The sequence below is a fragment of the Oncorhynchus keta genome, chromosome 9 (assembly GCF_023373465.1).
Source record: "Oncorhynchus keta strain PuntledgeMale-10-30-2019 chromosome 9, Oket_V2, whole genome shotgun sequence".
NCBI classification, from domain to species: Eukaryota; Metazoa; Chordata; class Actinopteri; order Salmoniformes; family Salmonidae; genus Oncorhynchus; species Oncorhynchus keta.
In genome coordinates, this window is record NC_068429.1 from 21,772 (window position 1) to 47,665 (window position 25,894).

The 25,894-nt window shown below is 51.0% G+C and overlaps 1 protein-coding gene across 4 annotated transcripts in view; it reads right to left on the reverse strand.

The window, feature by feature from the left end:
* LOC127931611 (FSD1-like protein) overlaps nt 1–25,894 on the reverse strand; it is a 63,519-nt gene that overhangs the window by 18,749 nt on the left and 18,876 nt on the right. For 2 of the 4 annotated variants that reach the window (XM_052524751.1, XM_052524752.1), the window contains exons 2-3: nt 20,557–20,652; nt 19,937–20,053 (exon numbers count right to left, since the gene is read on the reverse strand). In XM_052524751.1, coding sequence (XP_052380711.1) covers nt 19,937–20,053; nt 20,557–20,652 — 213 coding nt within the window. Of the gene's footprint in view, nt 1–19,936; nt 20,069–20,556; nt 20,653–25,894 lie in introns of all 4 variants that reach the window. The other 2 variants (XM_052524749.1, XM_052524750.1) reach the window with 1 other exon arrangement.

Consider the following 25,894-nt stretch of genomic DNA (forward strand, 5'->3'; position numbering starts at 1 on the left):
CCTGAAACTCCCCCCATATAAACCTGAAACTCCCCCCCATATAAACCTGAAACTCCCACCCATATAAACCTGAAACTCCCCCCCATATAAACCTGAAACTCCCCCATATAAACCTGAAACTCCCCCCATATAAACCTGAAACCCATATAAACCTCCCCCATATAAACCTGAAACTCCCCCCATATAAACCTGAAACTCCCCCCATATAAACCTGAAACTCCCCCATATAAACCTGAAACTCCCCCATATAAACCTGAAACTCCCCCATATAAACCTGAAACTCCCCCATATAAACCTGAAACTCCCCCATATAAACCTGAAACTCCCCCATATAAACCTGAAACTCCCCCCATATAAACCTGAAACTCCCCCATATAAACCTGAAACTCCCCCCCATATAAACCTGAAACTCCCCCCATATAAACCTGAAACTCCCACCCATATAAACCTGAAACTCCCCCATATAAACCTGAAACTCCCCCATATAAACCTGAAACTCCCCCATATAAACCTGAAACTCCCCCATATAAACCTGAAACTCCCCCATATAAACCTGAAACTCCCCCCATATAAACCTGAAACTCCCCCCCATATAAACCTGAAACTCCCCCCCATATAAACCTGAAACTCCCCCCCATATAAACCTGAAACTCCCCCCCATATAAACCTGAAACTCCCCCCCATATAAACCTGAAACTCCCCCCCATATAAACCTGAAACTCCCCCATATAAACCTGAAACTCCCCCATATAAACCTGAAACTCCCCCATATAAACCTGAAACTCCCCCCATATAAACCTGAAACTCCCACCCATATAAACCTGAAACTCCCACCCATATAAACCTGAAACTCCCCCCATATAAACCTGAAACTCCCCCATATAAACCTGAAACTCCCCCATATAAACCTGAAACTCCCCCATATAAACCTGAAACTCCCCCCATATAAACTGAAACTCCCCCATAAAACCTGAAACTCCCCCCATATAAACCTGAAATCCCCAAACCTGAAACTCCCCCATATAAACCTGAAACTCCCCCATATAAACCTGAAACTCCCCCATATAAACCTGAAACTCCCCCCCATATAAACCTGAAACTCCCCCATATAAACCTGAAACTCCCCCATATAAACCTGAAACTCCCCCATATAAACCTGAAACTCCCCATATAAACCTGAAACTCCCCCATATAAACCTGAAACTCCCCCATATAAACCTGAAACTATAAACCTGAAACTCCCCCATATAAACCTGAAACTCCCCCATAAAACCTGAAACTCCCCCATATAAACCTGAAACTCCCCCATATAAACCTGAAACTCCCCCATATAAACCTGAAACTCCCCCCATATAAACCTGAAACTCCCCCATATAAACCTGAAACTCCCCCATATAAACCTGAAACTCCCCCATATAAACCTGAAACTCCCCCATATAAACCTGAAACTCCCCCCATATAAACCTGAAACTCCCCCATATAAACCTGAAACTCCCCCCATATAAACCTGAAACTCCCCCCATATAAACCTGAAACTCCCCCCATATAAACCTGAAACTCCCCCATATAAACCTGAAACTCCCCCCATATAAACCTGAAACTCCCCCATATAAACCTGAAACTCCCCCATATAAACCTGAAACTCCCCCATATAAACCTGAAACTCCCCCATATAAACCTGAAACTCCCCCATATAAACCTGAAACTCCCCCATATAAACCTGAAACTCCCCCATATAAACCTGAAACTCCCCCATATAAACCTGAAACTCCCCCATATAAACCTGAAACTCCCCCATATAAACCTGAAACTCCCCCCCATATAAACCTGAAACTCCCCCCATATAAACCTGAAACTCCCCATATAAACCTGAAACTCCCCCATATAAACCTGAAACTCCCCCATATAAACCTGAAACTCCCCCATATAAACCTGAAACTCCCCCCATATAAACCTGAAACTCCCCCATATAAACCTGAAACTCCCCCATAAAACCTGAAACTCCCCCCATATAAACCTGAAACTCCCCCCCCCATATAAACCTGAAACTCCCCCATATAAACCTGAAACTCCCCCCATATAAACCTGAAACTCCCCCATATAAACCTGAAACCCCCCATATAAACCTGAAACTCCCCCATATAAACCTGAAACTCCCCCATATAAACCTGAAACTCCCCCCCATATAAACCTGAAACTCCCCCCATATAAACCTGAAACTCCCCCATATAAACCTGAAACTCCCCCCATATAAACCTGAAACTCCCCCATATAAACCTGAAACTCCCCCATATAAACCTGAAACTCCCCCATATAAACCTGAAACTCCCCCCCATATAAACCTGAAACTCCCCCCATATAAACCTGAAACTCCCCCCCATATAAACCTGAAACTCCCCCATATAAACCTGAAACTCCCCCCCATATAAACCTGAAACTCCCCCATATAAACCTGAAACTCCCCCATATAAACCTGAAACTCCCCCATATAAACCTGAAACTCCCCCATATAAACCTGAAACTCCCCCCATATAAACCTGAAACTCCCCCCATATAAACCTGAAACTCCCCCATATAAACCTGAAACTCCCCCATATAAACCTGAAACTCCCCCATATAAACCTGAAACTCCCCCATATAAACCTGAAACTCCCCCATATAAACCTGAAACTCCCCCCATATAAACCTGAAACTCCCCCATATAAACCTGAAACTCCCCCATATAAACCTGAAACTCCCCCCATATAAACCTGAAACTCCCCCATATAAACCTGAAACTCCCCCCATATAAACCTGAAACTCCCCCCATATAAACCTGAAACTCCCCCCATATAAACCTGAAACTCCCCCATATAAACCTGAAACTCCCCCCATATAAACCTGAAACTCCCCCATATAAACCTGAAACTCCCCCATATAAACCTGAAACTCCCCCATATAAACCTGAAACTCCCCCATATAAACCTGAAACTCCCCCATATAAACCTGAAACTCCCCCATATAAACCTGAAACTCCCCCATATAAACCTGAAACTCCCCCATATAAACCTGAAACTCCCCCATATAAACCTGAAACTCCCCTGATATAAACCTGAAACTCCCCCCATATAAACCTGAAACTCCCCCATATAAACCTGAAACTCCCACCCATATAAACCTGAAACTCCCCCCATATAAACCTGAAACTCCCCCCATATAAACCTGAAACTCCCACCCATATAAACCTGAAACTCCCCCATATAAACCTGAAACTCCCCCCATATAAACCTGAAACTCCCACCCATATAAACCTGAAACTCCCCCATATAAACCTGAAACTCCCCCATATAAACCTGAAACTCCCACCCATATAAACCTGAAACTCCCCCATATAAACCTGAAACTCCCACCCATATAAACCTGAAACTCCACCCCATATAAACCTGCACCTCCCCCATATAAACCTGAAACTCCCACCCATATAAACCTGAAACTCCCCCCCATATAAACCTGAAACTCCCACCCATATAAACCTGCTGATTAGACGGTCCTGAAACTCCCCCATATAAACCTGCTGATTAGACGGTCCTGAAACTCCCCCCATATAAACCTGAAACTCCCCCATATAAACCTGAAACTCCCCCATATAAACCTGAAACTCGCCCCCATATAAACCTGAAACTCCCCCATATAAACCTGAAACTCCCACCCATATAAACCTGAAACTCCCCCCATATAAACCTGAAACTCCCCCATATAAACCTGAAACTCCCACCCATATAAACCTGAAACTCCCCCATATAAACCTGAAACTCCCACCCATATAAACCTGAAACTCCCCCATATAAACCTGAAACCCCCCATATAAACCTGAAACTCCCCCATATAAACCTGAAACTCCCACCCATATAAACCTGAAACTCCCCCATATAAACCTGAAACTCCCCCATATAAACCTGAAACTCCCACCCATATAAACCTGAAACTCCCCCCCATATAAACCTGCTGATTAGACGGTCCTGAAACTCCCCCCCATATAAACCTGCTGATTAGACGGTCCTGAAACTCCCCCCCATATAAACCTGCTGATTAGAAGGTCCTGAAACTCCCCCCCATATAAACCTGCTGATTAGACGGTCCTGTGTAAATGGTTATTTCTTGATTGTTGCTGGTTGAAAATACAATGTTCACATTGTTTTACAGTGTTATTTTCATCAGCTGTTGTACAACACGATACTGTAAAACGCAAGAGGGAAAACCTAACATGCTGACGCCACTGGGCCTTTCGGACATCTTGGTTCTCTATCTCGCAGCTGACTGCAGTGCTGTTCAATGTCCTTCTCAAAAAGGTCAAAGCTAAGAAGACAATATCCTTCCCTCTGGAAGTGCTGCGTGTTTGGCAGTCAGCCTGAAGTCTCTGCTGAGTCACACTGAGGATGTGTCTCTGTTCCCTATATGGTGCACTACTTTTAACCAGATCCCTATGGATGGGCCCTGGTCAACAGTACTGCACTACAGTATATAGGGAATGGGGTGCACTACAGTATATAGGGAATAGGGTACACTATAGTATATAGGGAATGGGGTACACTATAGTATATAGGGAATGGGGTACACTACAGTATATAGGGAATGGGGTACACTATAGTATATAGGGAATGGGGTACACTACAGTATATAGGGAATGGGGTACACTATAGTATATAGGGAATGGGGTACACTACAGTATATAGGGAATGGGGTGCACTACAGTATATAGGGAATGGGGTGCACTACAGTATATAGGGAATAGGGTACACTACAGTATATAGGGAATAGGTTACACTATAGTATATAGGGAATAGGGTGCACTACAGTATATAGGGAATGGGGTGCACTACAGTATATAGGGAATAGGGTGCACTACAGTATATAGGGAATAGGGTACACTATAGTATATAGGGAATAGGGTACACTATAGTATATAGGGAATAGGGTACACTATAGTATATAGGGAATAGGGTGCACTACAGTATATAGGAAATGGGGTGCACTACAGTATATAGGGAATGGGGTGCACTACAGTATATAGGGAATGGGGTACACTACAGTATATAGGGAATAGGGTACACTATAGTATATAGGGAATAGGGTGCACTACAGTATATAGGGAATGGGGTGCACTACAGTATATAGGGAATGGGGTGCACTACAGTATATAGGGAATGGGGTGCACTACAGTATATAGGGAATGGGGTGCACTACAGTATATAGGGAATGGGGTGCACTACAGTATATAGGGAATAGGGTACACTACAGTATATAGGGAATAGGGTACACTATAGTATATAGGGAATAGGGTGCACTACAGTATATAGGGAATAGGGTGCACTACAGTATATAGGGAATGGGCTGCACTACAGTATATAGGGAATAGGGTGCACTACAGTATATAGGGAATAGGGTACACTATAGTATATAGGGAATGGGGTACACTATAGTATATAGGGAATAGGGTACACTATAGTATATAGGGAATAGGGTACACTATAGTGTATAGGGAATAGGGTGCACTACAGTATATAGGGAATAGGGTGCACTACAGTATATAGGGAATAGGGTGCACTACAGTATATAGGGAATGGGGTGCACTACAGTATATAGGGAATAGGGTACACTACAGTATATAGGGAATAGGGTACACTACAGTATATAGGGAATAGGGTACACTATAGTATATAGGGAATAGGGTACACTATAGTATATAAGGAATAGGGTACACTACAGTATATAGGGAATGGGGTGCACTACAGTATATAGGGAATAGGGTACACTATAGTATATAGGGAATAGGGTACACTACAGTATATAGGGAATAGGGTACACTACAGTATATAGGGAATAGGGTACACTATAGTATATAGGGAATAGGGTACACTATAGTATATAGGGCAGTATATAGGGAATAGGGTGCACTACAGTATATAGGGAATAGGGTACACTACATTATATAGGGAATAGGGTACACTACAGTATATAGGGAATAGGGTACACTATAGTATATAGGGAATAGGGTACACTATAGTATATAGGGAATAGGGTACACTATAGTATATAGGGAATAGGGTGCACTACAGTATATAGGGAATAGGGTACACTACATTATATAGGGAATAGGGTACACTACAGTATATAGGGAATAGGGTACACTATAGTATATAGGGAATAGGGTACACTATAGTATATAGGGAATAGGGTACACTACAGTATATAGGGCAGTATATAGGGAATAGGGTACACTACAGTATATAGGGAATAGGGTACACTACATTATATAGGGAATTGGGTACACTACAGTATATAGGGAATAGGGTACACTACAGTATATAGGGAATAGGGTGCACTATAGTATATAGGGAATAGGGTGCACTACAGTATATAGGGAATAGGGTGCACTATAGTATATAGGGAATAGGGTACACAGGTCTTCTCATGGTCAGCTAACAGAAAGACGATCAGCTGCTATTGCTAAGTCTCCTCTCAGGTTCCTGGGACCCCAAGGAGAGAGGACCAGAGAGGGGGGGGGGGAACGATTACCCCAAGGAGAGAGGACCAGAGAGGGGGGAACGATTACCCCAAGGAGAGGGGACCAGAGAGGGGGGAAACGATTACCCCAAGGAGAGAGGACCAGAGAGGGGGAGGGGGAAACGGAACGATTACCCCAAGGAGAGGGGACCAGAGAGGGGGAAACGGAACGATTACCCCAAGGAGAGGGGACCAGAGAGGGGGGACAGAACGATTACCCCAAGGAGAGAGGACCAGAGAGGGGGAAACGGAACGATTACCCCAAGGAGAGTGGACCAGAGAGGGGGAAACAGAACGATTACCCCAAGGAGAGGGGACCAGAGAGGGGGAAACGGAACGATTACCCCAAGGAGAGTGGACCAGAGAGGGGGAAACAGAACGATTACCCCAAGGAGAGAGGACCAGAGAGGGGGAAACGGAACGATTACCCCAAGGAGAGGGGACCAGAGAGGGGGGGACAGAACGATTACCCCAAGGAGAGTGGACCAGAGAGGGGGAAACAGAACGATTACCCCAAGGAGAGAGGACCAGAGAGGGGGAAACGGAACGATTACCCCAAGGAGAGAGGACCAGAGAGGGGGAAACGGAACGATTACCCCAAGGAGAGGGGACCAGAGAGGGGGGAAACAGAACGATTACCCCAAGGAGAGAGGACCAGAGAGGGGGAAACGGAACGATTACCCCAAGGAGAGGGGACCAGAGAGGGGGGAAACGGAACGATTACCCCAAGGAGAGTGGACCAGAGAGGGGGAAACAGAACGATTACCCCAAGGAGAGGGGACCAGAGAGGGGGAAACGGAACGATTACCCCAAGGAGAGTGGACCAGAGAGGGGGAAACGGAACGATTACCCCAAGGAGAGTGGACCAGAGAGGGGGAAACAGAACGATTACCCCAAGGAGAGAGGACCAGAGAGGGGGAAACGGAACGATTACCCCAAGGAGAGGGGACCAGAGAGGAGGAAACAGAACGATTACCCCAAGGAGAGGGGACCAGAGAGGGGGAAACAGAACGATTAGGGGGACCAGAGAGGGGGAGGGGGAAACGGAACGATTAGGGGGACCAGAGAGGGGGAGGGGGGAAACGGAACGATTACCCCAAGGAGAGGGGACCAGAGAGGGGGAAACGGAACGATTACCAAGGAGAGTGGACCAGAGAGGGGGAAACGGAACGATTAGGGGGACCAGAGAGGGGGGACAGTACACCTTCTTGGTTGGTAAAGGCTAGATAAGCTCACAGTGACACAATAACATTTTGGTTCGTCAGCTGACAGACAAACTCATAATAATGGTGAATGCTGGCAAAACAAAGTCTAGACAGACAAACTCATAATAATGGTGAATGCTGGCAAAACAAAGTCTAGACAGACAAACTCATAATAATGGTGAATGCTGGCAAAACAAAGTCCAGACAGACAAACTCATAATAATGGTGAATGCTGGCAAAACAAAGTCCAGACAGACAAACTCATAATAATGGTGAATGCTGGCAAAACAAAGTCCAGCTCTTAGACTGTTGAATCAAAAGGTATCATTAACAACATGCTGTGGTTTTAGTCTTTCAAAAAGGTTGGTGCCACTGGCACGCATTTAACAACTTAGAATAAATTAAACAAAACCAGGTGTATGTTATTCATTTAACTGATGAAAATACATGTTTTCCTGAGTCACATGATGAGACATGAGTATGCGAGTTGATACTGGGTGTGAAGTAGAGTTGGATGTAAACGGGAAACAGAATACCAGGCAGGGCTCACCCTACAAAGAGGGACAATGGGGAATCTCATATCTGGGGGTATAATTTCAGACACTTTTTGTTCCTGCTCAATCGACTTAGAGAGTTGGCCAGAGAACTGCCATAGCAGCACGATGACGTCACACACACCCCAGGCTGTCTGAGAGAGGGGTGTATGGAGACACTACAACATCACACACACCCCAGGCTGTCAGAGAGAGGGGTGAGAGGGGTGTATGGAGACACTACAACATCACACACACCCCAGGCTGTCAGAGAGAGGGGTGTATGGAGACACTACAACATCACACACACCCCAGGCTGTCTGAGAGAGGGGTGTATGGAGACACTACAACATCACACACACCCCAGGCTGTCTGTGAGAGGGGTGTATGGAGACACTACAACATCACACACACCCCAGGCTGTCTGAGAGAGGGGTGTATGGAGACACTACAACATCACACACACCCCAGGCTGTCTGTGAGAGGGGTGTATGGAGACACTACAACATCACACACACCCCAGGCTGTCTGAGAGAGGGGTGAGAGGGGTGTATGGAGACACTATAACATCACACACACCCCAGGCTGTCAGAGAGAGGGGTGTATAGAGACACTACAACATCACACACACCCCAGGCTGTCAGAGAGAGGGGTGTATGGAGACACTACAACATCACACACACCCCAGGCTGTCTGAGGGAGGGGTGTATTGAGACACTACAACATCACACACACCCCAGGCTGTCAGAGAGAGGGGTGTATAGAGACACTACAACATCACACACACCCCAGGCTGTCAGAGAGAGGGGTGTATGGAGACACTACAACATCACACACACCCCAGGCTGTCAGAGAGAGGGGTGTATGGAGACACTACAACATCACACACACCCCAGGCTGTCAGAGAGGGGTGTATGGAGACACTACAACATCACACACACCCCAGGCTGTCTGAGAGAGGGGTGAGAGGGGTGTATGGAGACACTACAACATCACACACACCCCAGGCTGTCTGAGAGAGGGGTGTATGGAGACACTACAACATCACACACACCCCAGGCTGTCAGAGAGAGGGGTGTATGGAGACACTACAACATCACACACACCCCAGGCTGTCTGAGGGAGGGGTGTATGGAGACACTACACCATCACACACACCCCAGGCTGTCAGAGAGAGGGGTGTATGGAGACACTACAACATCACACACACCCCAGGCTGTCTGAGAGAGGGGTGTATGGAGACACTACAACATCACACACACCACCCCAGGCTGTCTGAGAGAGGGGTGAGAGGGGTGTATGGAGACACTATAACATCACACACACCCCAGGCTGTCAGAGAGAGGGGTGTATGGAGACACTACAACATCACACACACCCCAGGCTGTCAGAGAGAGGGGTGTATGGAGACACTACAACATCACACACACCCCAGGCTGTCTGAGGGAGTGGTGTATGGAGACACTACAACATCACACACACCCCAGGCTGTTAGAGAGAGGGGTGTATAGAGACACTACAACATCACACACACCCCAGGCTGTCTGAGAGAGGGGTGAGAGGGGTGTATGGAGACACTATAACATCACACACACCCCAGGCTGTCTGAGAGAGGGGTGTATGGAGACACTACAACATCACACACACCCCAGGCTGTCAGAGAGAGGGGTGTATGGAGACACTACAACATCACACACACCCCAGGCTGTCAGAGAGAGGGGTGTATGGAGACACTACAACATCACACACACCCCAGGCTGTCAGAGAGAGGGGTGTATGGAGACACTACAACATCACACACACCCCAGGCTGTCAGAGAGAGGGGTGTATGGAGACACTACAACATCACACACACCCCAGGCTGTCTGAGAGAGGGGTGTATGGAGACACTACAACATCACACAGACCCCAGGCTGTCAGAGAGAGGGGTGTATGGAGACACTACAACATCACACACCCCAGGCTGTCAGAGAGAGGGGTGTATGGAGACACTACAACATCACACACACCCCAGGCTGTCAGAGAGAGGGGTGAGAGGGGTGTATGGAGACACTACAACATCACACACACCCCAGGCTGTCAGAGAGAGGGGTGTATGGAGACACTACAACATCACACACACCCCAGGCTGTCTGAGAGAGGGGTGTATGGAGACACTATAACATCACACACACCCCAGGCTGTCTGAGAGAGGGGTGTATGGAGACACTACAACATCACACACACCCCAGGCTGTCAGAGAGAGGGGTGTATGGAGACACTACAACATCACACACACCCCAGGCTGTCTGAGAGAGGGGTGAGAGGGGTGTATATGGAGACACTACAACATCACACACACCCCAGGCTGTCTGAGAGAAGGGTGTATGGAGACACTACAACATCACACACACCCCAGGCTGTCTGAGAGAGGGGTGTATGGAGACACTACAACATCACACACACCCCAGGCTGTCAGAGAGAGGGGTGTATGGAGACACTACAACATCACACACACCCCAGGCTGTCAGAGAGAGGGGTGAGAAGGGTGTATGGAGACACTACAACATCACACACACCCCAGGCTGTCAGAGAGAGGGGTGTATGGAGACACTACAACATCACACACAACCCAGGCTGTCAGAGAGAGGGGTGAGAGGGGTGTATGGAGACACTACAACATCACACACACCCCAGGCTGTCTGAGAGAGGGGAGAGAGGGGTGTATGGAGACACTACAACATCACCCACACCCCAGGCTGTCTGAGAGAGGGGTGTATGGAGACACTACAACATCACACACACCCCAGGCTGTCTGAGAGAGGGGGGTGAATGGAGACACTACAACATCACACACACCCCAGGCTGTCAGAGAGAGGGGTGAGAGGGGTGTATGGAGACACTACAACATCACACACACCCCAGGCTGTCTGAGAGAGGGGTGTATGGAGACACTACAACATCACACACACCCCAGGCTGTCAGAGAGAGGGGTGTATGGAGACACTACAACATCACACACACCCCAGGCTGTCAGAGAGAGGGGTGTATGGAGACACTACAACATCACACACACCCCAGGCTGTCTGAGAGAGGGGTGAGAGGGGTGTATGGAGACACTACAACATCACACACACCCCAGGCTGTCAGAGAGAGGGGGGAGAGAGGGGTGTATGGAGACACTACAACATCACACACACCCCAGGCTGTCAGAGAGAGGGGTGAGAGGGGTGTATGGAGACACTACAACATCACACACACCCCAGGCTGTCAGAGAGAGGGGTGTATGGAGACACTACAACATCACACACACCCCAGGCTGTCTGAGAGAGGGGTGTATGGAGACACTACAACATCACACACACCCCAGGCTGTCTGAGAGAGGGGTGAGAGGGGTGTATGGAGACACTACAACATCACACACACACCAGGCTGTCAGAGAGAGGGGTGTATGGAGACACTACAACATCACACACACCCCAGGCTGTCTGAGAGAGGGGTGAGAGGGGTGTATGGAGACACTACAACATCACACACCCCAGGCTGTCAGAGAGAGGGGTGTATGGAGACACTACAACATCACACACACCCCAGGCTGTCTGAGAGAGGGGTGTATGGAGACACTACAACATCACACAGACCCCAGGCTGTCAGAGAGAGGGGTGTATGGAGACACTACAACATCACACACCCCAGGCTGTCAGAGAGAGGGGTGTATGGAGACACTACAACATCACACACACCCCAGGCTGTCAGAGAGAGGGGTGAGAGGGGTGTATGGAGACACTACAACATCACACACACCCCAGGCTGTCAGAGAGAGGGGTGTATGGAGACACTACAACATCACACACACCCCAGGCTGTCTGAGAGAGGGGTGTATGGAGACACTATAACATCACACACACCCCAGGCTGTCTGAGAGAGGGTGTATGGAGACACTACAACATCACACACACCCCAGGCTGTCAGAGAGAGGGGTGTATGGAGACACTACAACATCACACACACCCCAGGCTGTCAGAGAGATGGGTGTATGGAGACACTACAACATCACACACACCCCAGGCTGTCTGAGAGAGGGGTGAGAGGGGTGTATATGGAGACACTACAACATCACACACACCCCAGGCTGTCTGAGAGAAGGGTGTATGGAGACACTACAACATCACACACACCCCAGGCTGTCTGAGAGAGGGTGTATGGAGACACTACAACATCACACACACCCCAGGCTGTCAGAGAGAGGGGTGTATGGAGACACTACAACATCACACACACCCCAGGCTGTCAGAGAGAGGGGTGAGAAGGGTGTATGGAGACACTACAACATCACACACACCCCAGGCTGTCAGAGAGAGGGGTGTATGGAGACACTACAACATCACACACAACCCAGGCTGTCAGAGAGAGGGGTGAGAGGGTGTATGGAGACACTACAACATCACACACACCCCAGGCTGTCTGAGAGAGGGGAGAGAGGGGTGTATGGAGACACTACAACATCACCCACACCCCAGGCTGTCTGAGAGAGGGGTGTATGGAGACACTACAACATCACACACACCCCAGGCTGTCTGAGAGAGGGGTGAGAGGGGTGTATGGAGACACTACAACATCACACACACCCCAGGCTGTCAGAGAGAGGGGTGAGAGGGGTGTATGGAGACACTACAACATCACACACACCCCAGGCTGTCTGAGAGAGGGGTGTATGGAGACACTACAACATCACACACACCCCAGGCTGTCAGAGAGAGGGGTGTATGGAGACACTACAACATCACACACACCCCAGGCTGTCAGAGAGAGGGGTGTATGGAGACACTACAACATCACACACACCCCAGGCTGTCTGAGAGAGGGGTGAGAGGGGTGTATGGAGACACTACAACATCACACACACCCCAGGCTGTCAGAGAGAGGGGAGAGAGGGGTGTATGGAGACACTACAACATCACACACACCCCAGGCTGTCAGAGAGAGGGGTGAGAGGGGTGTATGGAGACACTACAACATCACACACACCCCAGGCTGTCAGAGAGAGGGGTGTATGGAGACACTACAACATCACACACACCCCAGGCTGTCAGAGAGAGGGGTGTATGGAGACACTACAACATCACACACACCCCAGGCTGTCAGAGAGGGGTGTATGGAGACACTACAACATCACACACACCCCAGGCTGTCTGAGAGAGGGGTGAGAGGGGTGTATGGAGACACTACAACATCACACACACCCCAGGCTGTCTGAGAGAGGGGTGTATGGAGACACTACAACATCACACACACCCCAGGCTGTCAGAGAGAGGGGTGTATGGAGACACTACAACATCACACACACCCCAGGCTGTCTGAGGGAGGGGTGTATGGAGACACTACACCATCACACACACCCCAGGCTGTCAGAGAGAGGGGTGTATGGAGACACTACAACATCACACACACCCCAGGCTGTCTGAGAGAGGGGTGTATGGAGACACTACAACATCACACACACCACCCCAGGCTGTCTGAGAGAGGGGTGAGAGGGGTGTATGGAGACACTATAACATCACACACACCCCAGGCTGTCAGAGAGAGGGGTGTATGGAGACACTACAACATCACACACACCCCAGGCTGTCAGAGAGAGGGGTGTATGGAGACACTACAACATCACACACACCCCAGGCTGTCTGAGGGAGTGGTGTATGGAGACACTACAACATCACACACACCCCAGGCTGTTAGAGAGAGGGGTGTATAGAGACACTACAACATCACACACACCCCAGGCTGTCTGAGAGAGGGGTGAGAGGGGTGTATGGAGACACTATAACATCACACACACCCCAGGCTGTCTGAGAGAGGGGTGTATGGAGACACTACAACATCACACACACCCCAGGCTGTCAGAGAGAGGGGTGTATGGAGACACTACAACATCACACACACCCCAGGCTGTCAGAGAGAGGGGTGTATGGAGACACTACAACATCACACACACCCCAGGCTGTCAGAGAGAGGGGTGTATGGAGACACTACAACATCACACACACCCCAGGCTGTCAGAGAGAGGGGTGTATGGAGACACTACAACATCACACACACCCCAGGCTGTCTGAGAGAGGGGTGTATGGAGACACTACAACATCACACAGACCCCAGGCTGTCAGAGAGAGGGGTGTATGGAGACACTACAACATCACACACCCCAGGCTGTCAGAGAGAGGGGTGTATGGAGACACTACAACATCACACACACCCCAGGCTGTCAGAGAGAGGGGTGAGAGGGGTGTATGGAGACACTACAACATCACACACACCCCAGGCTGTCAGAGAGAGGGGTGTATGGAGACACTACAACATCACACACACCCCAGGCTGTCTGAGAGAGGGGTGTATGGAGACACTATAACATCACACACACCCCAGGCTGTCTGAGAGAGGGGTGTATGGAGACACTACAACATCACACACACCCCAGGCTGTCAGAGAGAGGGGTGTATGGAGACACTACAACATCACACACACCCCAGGCTGTCAGAGAGATGGGTGTATGGAGACACTACAACATCACACACACCCCAGGCTGTCTGAGAGAGGGGTGAGAGGGGTGTATATGGAGACACTACAACATCACACACACCCCAGGCTGTCTGAGAGAAGGGTGTATGGAGACACTACAACATCACACACACCCCAGGCTGTCTGAGAGAGGGGTGTATGGAGACACTACAACATCACACACACCCCAGGCTGTCAGAGAGAGGGGTGTATGGAGACACTACAACATCACACACACCCCAGGCTGTCAGAGAGAGGGGTGAGAAGGGTGTATGGAGACACTACAACATCACACACACCCCAGGCTGTCAGAGAGAGGGGTGTATGGAGACACTACAACATCACACACAACCCAGGCTGTCAGAGAGAGGGGTGAGAGGGGTGTATGGAGACACTACAACATCACACACACCCCAGGCTGTCTGAGAGAGGGGAGAGAGGGGTGTATGGAGACACTACAACATCACCCACACCCCAGGCTGTCTGAGAGAGGGGTGTATGGAGACACTACAACATCACACACACCCCAGGCTGTCTGAGAGAGGGGTGAGAGGGGTGTATGGAGACACTACAACATCACACACACCCCAGGCTGTCAGAGAGAGGGGTGAGAGGGGTGTATGGAGACACTACAACATCACACACACCCCAGGCTGTCTGAGAGAGGGGTGTATGGAGACACTACAACATCACACACACCCCAGGCTGTCAGAGAGAGGGGTGTATGGAGACACTACAACATCACACACACCCCAGGCTGTCAGAGAGAGGGTGTATGGAGACACTACAACATCACACACACCCCAGGCTGTCTGAGAGAGGGGTGAGAGGGGTGTATGGAGACACTACAACATCACACACACCCCAGGCTGTCAGAGAGGGGAGAGAGGGGTGTATGGAGACACTACAACATCACACACACCCCAGGCTGTCAGAGAGAGGGGTGAGAGGGGTGTATGGAGACACTACAACATCACACACACCCCAGGCTGTCAGAGAGAGGGGTGTATGGAGACACTACAACATCACACACACCCCAGGCTGTCTGAGAGAGGGGTGTATGGAGACACTACAACATCACACACACCCCAGGCTGTCTGAGAGAGGGGTGAGAGGGGTGTATGGAGACACTACAACATCACACACACACCAGGCTGTCAGAGAGAGGGGTGTATGGAGACACTACAACATCACACACACCCCAGGCTGTCTGAGAGAGGGGTGAGAGGGGTGTATGGAAACACTACAACATCACACACCCCAGGCTGTCAGAGAGAGGGTGTATGGAGACACTACAACATCACACACACCCCAGGCTGTCTGAGAGAGGGGTGTATGGAGACACTACAACATCACACAGACCCCAGGCTGTCAGAGAGAGGGTGTATGGAGACACTACAACATCACACACCCCAGGCTGTCAGAGAGAGGGGTGTATGGAGACACTACAACATCACACACACCCCAGGCTGTCAGAGAGAGGGGGTGAGAGGGGTGTATGGAGACACTACAACATCACACACACCCCAGGCTGTCAGAGAGAGGGGTGTATGGAGACACTACAACATCACACACACCCCAGGCTGTCTGAGAGAGGGTGTATGGAGACACTATAACATCACACACACCCCAGGCTGTCTGAGAGAGGGGTGTATGGAGACACTACAACATCACACACACCCCAGGCTGTCAGAGAGAGGGGTGTATGGAGACACTACAACATCACACACACCCCAGGCTGTCAGAGAGATGGGTGTATGGAGACACTACAACATCACACACACCCCAGGCTGTCTGAGAGAGGGGTGAGAGGGGTGTATATGGAGACACTACAACATCACACACACCCCAGGCTGTCTGAGAGAAGGGTGTATGGAGACACTACAACATCACACACACCCCAGGCTGTCTGAGAGAGGGGTGTATGGAGACACTACAACATCACACACACCCCAGGCTGTCAGAGAGAGGGGTGTATGGAGACACTACAACATCACACACACCCCAGGCTGTCAGAGAGAGGGGTGAGAAGGGTGTATGGAGACACTACAACATCACACACACCCCAGGCTGTCAGAGAGAGGGGTGTATGGAGACACTACAACATCACACACAACCCAGGCTGTCAGAGAGGGGTGAGAGGGGTGTATGGAGACACTACAACATCACACACACCCCAGGCTGTCTGAGAGAGGGGAGAGAGGGGTGTATGGAGACACTACAACATCACCCACACCCCAGGCTGTCTGAGAGAGGGGTGTATGGAGACACTACAACATCACACACACCCCAGGCTGTCTGAGAGAGGGGTGAGAGGGGTGTATGGAGACACTACAACATCACACACACCCCAGGCTGTCAGAGAGAGGGGTGAGAGGGGTGTATGGAGACACTACAACATCACACACACCCCAGGCTGTCTGAGAGAGGGGTGTATGGAGACACTACAACATCACACACACCCCAGGCTGTCAGAGAGAGGGGTGTATGGAGACACTACAACATCACACACACCCCAGGCTGTCAGAGAGAGGGGTGTATGGAGACACTACAACATCACACACACCCCAGGCTGTCTGAGAGAGGGGTGAGAGGGGTGTATGGAGACACTACAACATCACACACACCCCAGGCTGTCAGAGAGAGGGGAGAGAGGGGTGTATGGAGACACTACAACATCACACACACCCCAGGCTGTCAGAGAGAGGGGTGAGAGGGGTGTATGGAGACACTACAACATCACACACACCCCAGGCTGTCAGAGAGAGGGGTGTATGGAGACACTACAACATCACACACACCCCAGGCTGTCTGAGAGAGGGGTGTATGGAGACACTACAACATCACACACACCCCAGGCTGTCTGAGAGAGGGGTGAGAGGGGTGTATGGAGACACTACAACATCACACACACACCAGGCTGTCAGAGAGAGGGGTGTATGGAGACAGTACAACATCACACACACCCCAGGCTGTCTGAGAGAGGGGTGTATGGAGACAGTACAACATCACACACACCCCAGGCTGTCTGAGAGAGGGGTGTATGGAGACACTACAACATCACACACACCCCAGGCTGTCTGAGAGAGGGGTGTATGGAGACACTACAACATCACACACACCCCAGGCTGTCTGAGAGAGGGGTGTATGGAGACACTACAACATCACACACACCCCAGGCTGTCTGAGAGAGGGGTGTATGGAGACAGTACAACATCACACACACCCCAGGCTGTCTGAGAGAGGGGTGTATGGAGACACTACAACATCACACACACCCCAGGCTGTCTGAGAGAGGGGTGTATGGAGACACTACAACATCACACACACCCCAGGCTGTCAGAGAGAGGGGTGAATGGAGACAGTACAACATCACACACACCCCAGGCTGTCTGAGGGAGGGGTAGAGGAGTGAGAGGAGTAGAGGGGTGAGAGGGGGTAGAGGGTGTCATGACGTTGGCCTCTGAGTATAGCAACCCCCCCCCCCCTTGCCTCCTTCAACTAGGCTGCTGTGGTCAGAGGTCGTAAATTCCTGAGAAGACGCCGCCACACACACACACACACACACACACACACACACACACACACACCAGGGTTGATGCCAAATAAACACACACACACCAGGGTTGATGCCAGATACACACGTCACAGGAGCCTCCCAGGTATTGCATTCACTACTGTACACATGAGACAAATCCTCTCCGTCTGTAGTAGGTCACAGGGACATGAGACAAGTCCTCTCAGTCTGTAGTAGGTCACAGGGACATGAGACAAGTCCTCTCAGTCTGTAGTATGTCACAGGGACAAGAGACAAGTCCTCTCTGTCTGTAGTAGGTCACAGGGACAAGAGACAAGTCCTCTCAGTCTGTAGTAGGTCACAGGGACAAGAGACAAGTCCTCTCAGGCTGTAGTAGGTCACAGGGACATGAGACAAGTCCTCTCAGTCTGTAGTAGGTCACAGGGACATGAGACAAGTCCTCTCAGTCTGTAGTAGGTCACAGGGACATGAGACAAATCCTCTCAGTCTGTAGTAGGTCACAGGGACATGAGACAAGTCATCTCAGTCTGTAGTAGGTCACAGGGACATGAGACAAATCCTCTCAGTCTGTAGTAGGTCACAGGGACATGAGACAAATCCTCTCAGTCTGTAGTAGGTCACAGGGACATGAGACAAGTCCTCTCAGTCTGTAGTATGTCACAGGGACATGAGACAAGTCCTCTCAGTCTGTAGTAGGTCACAGGGACATGAGACAAGTCCTCTCAGTCTGTAGTAGGTCACAGGGACAAGAGACAAGTCCTCTCAGTCTGTAGTAGGTCACAGGGACATGAGACAAGTCCTCTCAGTCTGTAGTAGGTCACAGGGACAAGAGACAAGTCCTCTCAGTCTGTAGCATGTCACAGGGACATGAGACAAGTCCTCTCAGTCTGTAGCATGTCACAGGGACATGAGACAAATCCTCTCAGTCTGTAGTAGGTCACAGGGACATGAGACAAGTCCTCTCAGTCTGTAGTAGGTCACAGGGACATGAGACAAGTCCTCTCAGTCTGTAGTAGGTCACAGGGACATGAGACAAGTCCTCTCAGTCTGTAGTAGGTCACAGGGACATGAGACAAATCCTCTCAGTCTGTAGTAGGTCACAGGGACATGAGACAAATCCTCTCAGTCTGTAGTAGGTCACAGGGACATGAGACAAGTCCTCTCAGTCTGTAGTATGTCACAGGGACATGAGACAAGTCCTCTCAGTCTGTAGCATGTCACAGGGACATGAGACAAGTCCTCTCAGTCTGTAGCATGTCACAGGGACATGAGACAAATCCTCTCAGTCTGTAGTAGGTCACAGGGACATGAGACAAGTCCTCTCAGTCTGTAGTAGGTCACAGGGACATGAGACAGTAGTAGGCTGTCTGTTGATCCCTGTAGCTCCTAGGATTTACAGACCTATTCCTGTGTGTTGGGTTTAGGGTCAGGTACCTGTAGCTCGTGAGCCTTCTGGCCCCTTTCTGTTTGATGGTGTTGGGTTAGGGGTTAGGGGTTATGGGTCAGGTACCTGTAGCTTGTGAGCCTTCTGGCCCCTTCCTGTTTGATGCTGTTGGGTTAAGGGTTAGGGGTCAGGGGTCAGGTACCTGTATTTCCTGTGTCTTCTTGGCCCCTTCCTGTTTGATGGTGTTGATCATGCTCTCCTTCATCTCAACCAGGATGGTGAATAACCTGTCAAACTCCTCCTCCAGGTCGGACACCACCTGTGTGGAGTTCACCTGTCACAATCACACATATTGATTCATCTCTGCACCCGGAATCAATCTCTGCCTCACTACTCTATAGATTAACATTTCATATTTGATGATTTGATTGATTAACATATTTTGGAAGTTACTGTACAAAATTGTGATTTCACGGTTAATATTGCTTTATGTTGTGGTAGCCTAGTGGTTAGAGTGTAGAGGCGGCAGCGTAGCCTAGTGGTTAGAGTGTAGAGGCGGCAGCGTAGCCTAGTGGTTAGAGTGTAGAGGTGGCAGGTAGCCTAGTGGTTAGAGCGTTGGACTAGTAACCGGAAGGTTGCGAGTTCAAACCCGGGAGCTGACAAGGTACAAATCTGTCGTTCTGCCCCTGTTCCCAGGCCGTCATTGAAAATAAGAATTTGTTCTTTATTAACTGACTTGCCTGGTTAAATAAAGGTATAAAAAAATAAAAAATAAAATAATGTCATTACATCATCCATTGTGAGTGTTATTATGCGTCTTACCTGGACACCGGCCAGAGAGTGACTAAGTGTTTCCATGAAGTTATGGACGTCCTCATTTTTATTGGCCAACGTGGTTATTATCCTTTGCAGGGCCTCCTGAAAGACAGACACATCATGTGTCTGCAACACATCAATACATCGGCCTACTATTGTATTTCAGGCTAATCAATCACATGTTCAAAGTGCTTGTCAGGCTCGTTTCCGTGTTAGAAGAAGTTCACTCACGACCAGTTATAACCTCCCTCTATGTTCAGGACCCTGACTGACTGACTGACTGTCCTCTAGGTTGCTACCATACGGCTCCTGCCCTGCCTCAGGCATAGGGAGAAATGGGACTGTGACTTCCTTACCATCATCAGAAGTGTCAGACAGTCAGAATCCACACAGCAGGATTACAATAAAGTGGCCAGACTAGTGTGATGCAAAAGACAATGAGTAACTTATTATCAGGTAGTATACTAGCCGGTATAAGAACCTAGGTCTGGACCCCTCGTCCACTATTTTGTCCATACAGATGTACAGTGTGAGACAGAGACAATCTCTACCATGGTACCCAGCCAGGGCATCTCCAGCCACACAGCCAGGGAACATCCAGCCAGGGCACCTCCAGCCTCACAGCCAGGGCACCTCCAGCCTCACAGCCAGGGCACCTCCAGCCTCACAGCCAGGGCACCTCCAGGGCACCTCCAGCCAGGGCACCTCCAGCCACCTCCAGCCAGGGCACCTCCAGCCACACAGCCAGGGCACCTCCAGCCACACAGCCAGGGCACCTCCAGCCACACAGCCAGGGCACCTCCAGCCAACCAGCCAGGGCACCTCCAGCCAACCAGCCAGGGCACCTCCAGCCTCACAGGGGGTTAGGGGTCAGGTACCAGCCAGGGCACCTCCAGCCTCACAGGGGGTTAGGGGTCAGGTACCAACCAGGGCACCTCCAGCCTCACAGGGGGTTAGGGGTCAGGTACCAGCCAGGGCACCTCCAGCCAACCAGCCAGGGCACCTCCAGCCTCACAGGGGTTAGGGGTCAGGTACCAGCCAGGGCACCTCCAGCCTCACAGGGGGTTAGGGGTCAGGTACCAGCCAGGGCACCTCCAGCCTCACAGGGGGTTAGGGGTCAGGTACCAGCCAGGGCACCTCCAGCCTCACAGGGGGTTAGGGGTCAGGTACCAGCCAGGGCACCTCCAGCCTCACAGGGGTTAGGGGTCAGGTACCAGCCTCACAGGGGGTTAGGGGTCAGGTACCAGCCAGGGCACCTCCAGCCTCACAGGGGGTTAGGGGTCAGGTACCAGCCAGGGCACCTCCAGCCTCACAGGGGGTTAGGGGTCAGGTACCAGCCAGGGCACCTCCAGCCTCACAGGGGGTTAGGGGTCAGGTACCAGCCTCACAGGGGGTTAGGGGTCAGGTACCAGCCAGGGCACCTCCAGCCTCACAGGGGTTAGGGGTCAGGTACCAGCCAGGGCACCTCCAGCCTCACAGGGGTTAGGGGTCAGGTACCAGCCAGGGCACCTCCAGCCTCACAGGGGGTTAGGGGTCAGGTACCAGCCAGGGCACCTCCAGCCTCACAGGGGGTTAGGGGTCAGGTACCAGCCTCACAGGGGGTTAGGGGTCAGGTACCAGCCAGGGCACCTCCAGCCTCACAGGGGGTTAGGGGTCAGGTACCAGCCAGGGCACCTCCAGCCTCACAGGGGTTAGGGGTCAGGTACCAGCCAGGGCACCTCCAGCCTCACAGGGGGTTAGGGGTCAGGTACCAGCCAGGGCACCTCCAGCCTCACAGGGGGTTAGGGGTCAGGTACCAGCCTCACAGGGGTTAGGGGTCAGGTACCAGCCAGGGCACCTCCAGCCTCACAGGGGTTAGGGGTCAGGTACCAGCCAGGGCACCTCCAGCCTCACAGGGGTTAGGGGTCAGGTACCAGCCTCACAGGGGTTAGGGGTCAGGTACCAGCCTCACAGGGGTTAGGGGTCAGGTACCAGCCTCACAGGGGGCTAGGGGTCAGGTACCAGCCTCACAGGGGGTTAGGGGTCAGGTCCCAGCCAGGGCACCTCCAGCCACACAGCCAGGGCACCTCCAACCTCCCAGCCAGGGCACCTCCAGCCAACCAGCCAGGGCACCTCCAGCCTCACAGGGGGTTAGGGGTCAGGTACCAGCCAGGGCACCTCCAGCCTCACAGGGGGTTAGGGGTCAGGTACCAACCAGGGCACCTCCAGCCTCACAGGGGTTAGGGGTCAGGTACCAGCCAGGGCACCTCCAGCCAACCAGCCAGGGCACCTCCAGCCTCACAGGGGGTTAGGGGTCAGGTACCAACCAGGGCACCTCCAGCCTCACAGGGGGTTAGGGGTCAGGTACCAGCCAGGGCACCTCCAGCCAACCAGCCAGGGCACCTCCAGCCTCACAGGGGTTAGGGGTCAGGTACCAGCCAGGGCACCTCCAGCCTCACAGGGGGTTAGGGGTCAGGTACCAGCCAGGGCACCTCCAGCCTCACAGGGGTTAGGGGTCAGGTACCAGCCAGGGCACCTCCAGCCTCACAGGGGTTAGGGGTCAGGTACCAGCCTCACAGGGGTTAGGGGTCAGGTACCAGCCAGGGCACCTCCAGCCTCACAGGGGTTAGGGGTCAGGTACCAGCCAGGGCACCTCCAGCCTCACAGGGGGTTAGGGGTCAGGTACCAGCCAGGGCACCTCCAGCCTCACAGGGGGTTAGGGGTCAGGTACCAGCCAGGGCACCTCCAGCCTCACAGGGGTTAGGGGTCAGGTACCAGCCTCACAGGGGTTAGGGGTCAGGTACCAGCCAGGGCACCTCCAGCCTCACAGGGGTTAGGGGTCAGGTACCAGCCAGGGCACCTCCAGCCTCACAGGGGTTAGGGGTCAGGTACCAGCCAGGGCACCTCCAGCCTCACAGGGGGTTAGGGGTCAGGTACCAGCCAGGGCACCTCCAGCCTCACAGGGGGTTAGGGGTCAGGTACCAGCCTCACAGGGGGTTAGGGGTCAGGTACCAGCCAGGGCACCTCCAGCCTCACAGGGGTTAGGGGTCAGGTACCAGCCAGGGCACCTCCAGCCTCACAGGGGTTAGGGGTCAGGTACCAGCCTCACAGGGGTTAGGGGTCAGGTACCAGCCTCACAGGGGTTAGGGGTCAGGTACCAGCCTCACAGGGGTTAGGGGTCAGGTACCAGCCTCACAGGGGTTAGGGGTCAGGTACCAGCCAGGGCACCTCCAGCCTCACAGGGGGTTAGGGGTCAGGTACCAGCCTCACAGGGGGTTAGGGGTCAGGTACCAGCCTCACAGGGGGTTAGGGGTCAGGTACCAGCCTCACAGGGGGTTAGGGGTCAGGTACCAGCCTCACAGGGGTTAGGGGTCAGGTACCAGCCTCACAGGGGTTAGGGGTCAGGTACCAGCCTCACAGGGGGTTAGGGGTCAGGTACCAGCCTCACAGGGGTTAGGGGTCAGGTACCAGCCTCACAGGGGGTTAGGGGTCAGGTACCAGCCTCACAGGGGGTTAGGGGTCAGGTACCAGCCAGGGCACCTCCAGGCTCACAGGGGGTTAGGGGTCAGGTACCAGCCAGGGCACCTCCAGCCTCACAGGGGGTTAGGGGTCAGGTACCAGCCAGGGCACCTCCAGCATCACAGGGGGTTAGGGGTCAGGTACCAGCCTCACAGGGGGTTAGGGGTCAGGTACCAGCCTCACAGGGGGGTTAGGGGTCAGGTACCAGCCAGGGCACCTCCAGGCTTCAGCGGCAGCGTTTCTGTACCGGCTGCCAGTGACAGATTCAGGATCAGCACATGCAGTTCCACGAGTCATTTAAAGCCCAGTGCTGTGTGTAGAGAGCTGACAAGCCTTCTGTTGAACTATGGCCGCACATAGTCCAGGCTACACACGATTTGTATAAATTTGCCCTAATTTTTCCTGTGTTTCTATAAAACGGAGTCATATTCAGTAACCCACATTATAGATGAAATCACCCTAAAGGCTGGTTGTGAATGGCCTACATAACAAGTCATGCTGAAACCTCACAACTGCTCGACTCTCTACTTGGACTGCCTAGGGAATGAGGACCATGGTAGTTGTACTGTCTTCTATGTGGGTGGGTATCTGGCACCAACGCAGTGCCTGGGAACCGTATTCTTTATATAGTGCACAGGGGTCACGTTCGTGGAAAAAGGACCCATGAGCACCAACGTGTGACGTTTATAAGGAGCATATCAAATTGGGTGTCAAATGAACGATACAAGTTTATTTATTTTTTTTTTTTTTGGGGGATTAAGGCGTAGAGATATTTGTTCAACTATGGGGGATTAAGGCGTAGAGATATTTGTTCAACTATGTTGCATTTTAAAAAGGGGACGTTAAAAAAATGGTCTTAGATTTTGGGTCAAACAGAAGGAAAATGAGTCTTAGAAATCCAAACATCACCAGAAAATACATCAAAACACCATGTTGAAGACTCCTGACATCAAAACACCATGTTGAAGACCCCTGACATCAAAACACCATGTTGAAGACCCCTGACATCAAAACACCATGTTGAAGACCCCTGACATCAAAACACCATGTTGAAGACCCCTGACATCAAAACACCATGTTGAAGACCCCTGACATCAAAACACCATGTTGGAGACCCCTGACATCAAAACACCATGTTGAAGACCCCTGACATCAAAACACCATGTTGAAGACCCCTGACATCAAAACACCATGTTGAAGACCCCTGACATCAAAACACCATGTTGAAGACCCCTGCCAACTAATATCAACACTTAGATTTCCATTTAAGAACCATTGCCTTGTAATTATGTAAACAAAAACCCAGATACTGTATTTTTAAGATATTTTCTAACTTCTCTCCCTCAGGAGGGAGGAAAAAGTCCACAGAAGTAACAAGTAAAGCTAGACCTACCAATTAGTTAGTGTATTTACTAATATACATTTTTATTTATTAAAAGTCTTCATTCTGATACCAAATCGGAAACAGAATAACAGACCAATCAGTAATGGTATTACTGCAATTGAACTGGCTACAGTGGGAACTCAGTGTCTCCTGCTACTGTCCTCCCTTCCACGGTACTGAAATCTAGTACTGAACTGTACTGCTGTACTGAAATCTACTGAACTGTACTACTGTACTGAAATCTACTGAACTGTACTACTGAACTGTACTGAAATCTACTGAAATGTACCGAAATCTACTGAACTGTACTACTGTACTGAACTGTACTGAAATCTACTGAACTGTACTACTGTACTGAAATCTACTGAACTGTACTACCGAACTGTACTACTGTGCTGAAATCTACTGAACTGTACTACTGTACTGAAATCTACTGAACTGTACTGAAATCTACTACTGAAC